Source organism: Borostomias antarcticus (assembly GCF_949987555.1).
Source record: "Borostomias antarcticus genome assembly, chromosome: 22".
In the NCBI taxonomy this organism is placed as follows: domain Eukaryota; kingdom Metazoa; phylum Chordata; class Actinopteri; order Stomiiformes; family Stomiidae; genus Borostomias; species Borostomias antarcticus.
In genome coordinates, this window is record NC_140255.1 from 6,695,677 (window position 1) to 6,698,176 (window position 2,500).

The 2,500-nt window shown below is 57.9% G+C and overlaps 1 protein-coding gene across 1 annotated transcript in view; it reads right to left on the minus strand.

Moving 5' to 3' along the window:
• LOC311323703 (transient receptor potential cation channel subfamily M member 5-like) overlaps positions 1 to 2,500 on the minus strand; it is a 29,121-nt gene that overhangs the window by 21,989 nt on the left and 4,632 nt on the right. Inside the window, exon 5 of the mRNA XM_084455999.1 lies at positions 1,694 to 2,500. This exon is cut by the window's right edge and continues 594 nt beyond it. Within this exon, the coding sequence (XP_084312125.1) occupies positions 1,694 to 2,500 (807 nt within the window). The remainder of the gene's footprint in view (positions 1 to 1,693) is intronic.

Here is a 2,500-nt window from a genome sequence, read left to right on the forward strand (position 1 = left end):
GTGACTGTCTCAGCGCCAGGAAGCCGTGAGGTCTTTGTGCTAGATGTGTGATAGAGTTATGGGTGCTCAGTGAGTTATGGGTGCTCAGTGAGTTATGGGTGCTCAGTGAGTTATGGGTGCTCAGTGAGTTATGGGTGCTCAGTGAGTTATGGGTGCTCAGTGAGTTATGGGTGCTCAGTGAGTTATGGGTGCTCAGTGACTTATGGGTGTTCAGTTGAAGTTGAAAGAAAGACGTGTTTCCCGAGTCTTTTTCAAGGCTTAAGCTGGCGGGATGCGTGGTCTTCCAGACGGGCCCCGAAGCCCCTCTCTCTCCCTCTCCCCCCCCCCCCCTCTTTCCTCTCTCTTTCCTCTCTCCCCTCTCTCTCTCTCCCCTCTCTCTCTCTCTTTCCTTTCTCTCTCCCCTCTCTCTCCCCTCTTTCTCTCTCTCTCCCTCTCTCTCTCTTTCCTCTCTCTCCCCTCTCTCCCTCTCTCCCCTCTCTCTCTCCCTCTCTCCTCTCTCTCTCCTCTCTCCCCTCCACATCCTGCGCCTTGCGCAACAGCCATGAATGTCTCTGCCCCTCTCTCTCTCTCCCTCTCTCTCTCTCTCTCTCTCTCCCTCTCTCTCTCCCTCTCTCTCTCTCTCTCCCTCTCTCTCTCTCCCTCTCTCTCTCTCCCTCTCTCTCTCTCTCTGAGCGGTGGGTTTATGTGTCCGTTCTCTTGATCTGGGGCCTCCAGGGGCAGTGTGGGTAATGGCGGGTCGTTGGCAGGGCTCAGAGGAGGCGACGCCCCCTTGGCCAGTGTGGATCCTGATTGGAAGCCTATACCCAGAGGAGTCATGGTGGAAAGCCACTACCAGAGGGCGGCGGTATAGCTCAGGAGGTAGAGCGGGTCGTTCAGTGATCGTAGGGTCGGTGGTTCGAATCCCGGCTCCTCCTGACTACCTGTCGAAGTGTCCTTGGGCAAGACACTGAACCCCAAACTGCTCCCAATGAGCAGGCAAGCGCCTTGCATGGCGGCTGCCACCATTGGTGTGTGAATGGCGCTCCAGGCCAGTCTAACAACTGGATGGGGAGCGCGTTACAAATGCAGTACCTACCTACCTACCTACCAGGTTCAGGTTATATGTGTCATGTGTATAGACCATGGTTCAGGTTCTATGTGTCATGTGTGTAGAACATGGTTCAGGTTCTATGTGTCATGTGTGTAGAACATGGTTCAGGTTCTATGTGTCATGTGTGTAGAACATGGTTCAGGTTCTATGTGTCATGTGTGTAGAACATGGTTCAGGTTCTATGTGTCATGTGTGTAGAACATGGTTCAGGTTCTATGCGTCATGTGTGTAGAACATGGTTCAGGTTCTATGTGTCATGTGTGTAGGACATGGTTCAGGTTCTATGTGTCATGTGTGTAGAACATGGTTCAGGTTCTATGTGTCATGTGTGTAGGACATGGCTGTAGAGACGCTGGGAGTGCTTCAGCCCAGAGCCGCTCAGCTGACTGGCCCACAGCTCTCTGGGCTGTCTGCGTTGGTGAGAGGAGTGTTCAGTGCTCAGTGTTAGTGAGTGAATGTGTGTTGGGTTGAGAAGGGAGGCAAAGCACAGACATTTGAGCTGAGGAAGTGAAAGAGGGGGAATAGAGGGATGAACCGTCTGTGGTTCTGGAGACCTGACTACTGTTCTACCGCGAGGGAATCACAATCCTTTTATCAACGTACTAGGAATCTGTTTTTGGTCGTGGTGCCTAACATGGAGACAGCGTTGGAGAGGGTGCGGGGTGTAGGAGAGGGTGCGGGGGTGTTGGAGAGGGTGCGGGGTGTTGGAGAGGGTGCGGGGTGTTGGAGAGGGTGCGGGGGTGTTGGAGAGGGTGCGGGGGCGTTGGAGAGGGTGCAGGGTGTTAGAGAGGGTGCGGGGTGTTGGAGAGGGTGCGGGGGTGTTGGAGAGGGTGCGGGGGTGTTGGAGAGGGTACGGGGTGTTGGAGAGGGTGCGGGGGTGTTGGAGAGGGTGCGGGGTGTTGGAGAGGGTGCGGGGGTGTTGGAGAGGGTGCGGGGTGTTGGAGAGGGTGCGGGGGTGTTGGAGAGGGTGCGGGGCGTTGGAGAGGGTGCGGGGGTGTTGGAGAGGGTACGGGGTGTTGGAGAGGGTGCGGGGTGTTGGAGAGGGTGCGGGGGCGTTGGAGAGGGTGCGGGGGCGTTGGAGAGGGTGCGGGGGAGTTGGAGAGGGTGCGGGGTGTTGGAGAGGGTACGGGGGCGTTGGAGAGGGTACGGGGTGTTGGAGAGGGTGCAGGGTGTTGGAGAGGGTGCGGGGTGTTGGAGAGGGTGCGGGGGTGTTGGAGAGGGTGCGGGGGCGTTGGAGAGGGTGCGGGGTGTTGGAGAGGGTGTGGGGGTGTTGGAGAGGGTGCGGGGGTGTTGGAGAGGGTGCGGGGTGTTGGAGAGGGTGCGGGGGTGTTGGAGAGGGTGCGGGGGCGTTGGAGAGGGTGCGGGGGCGTTGGAGAGGGTGCGGGGGAGTTGGAGAGGGTGCGGGGGTGT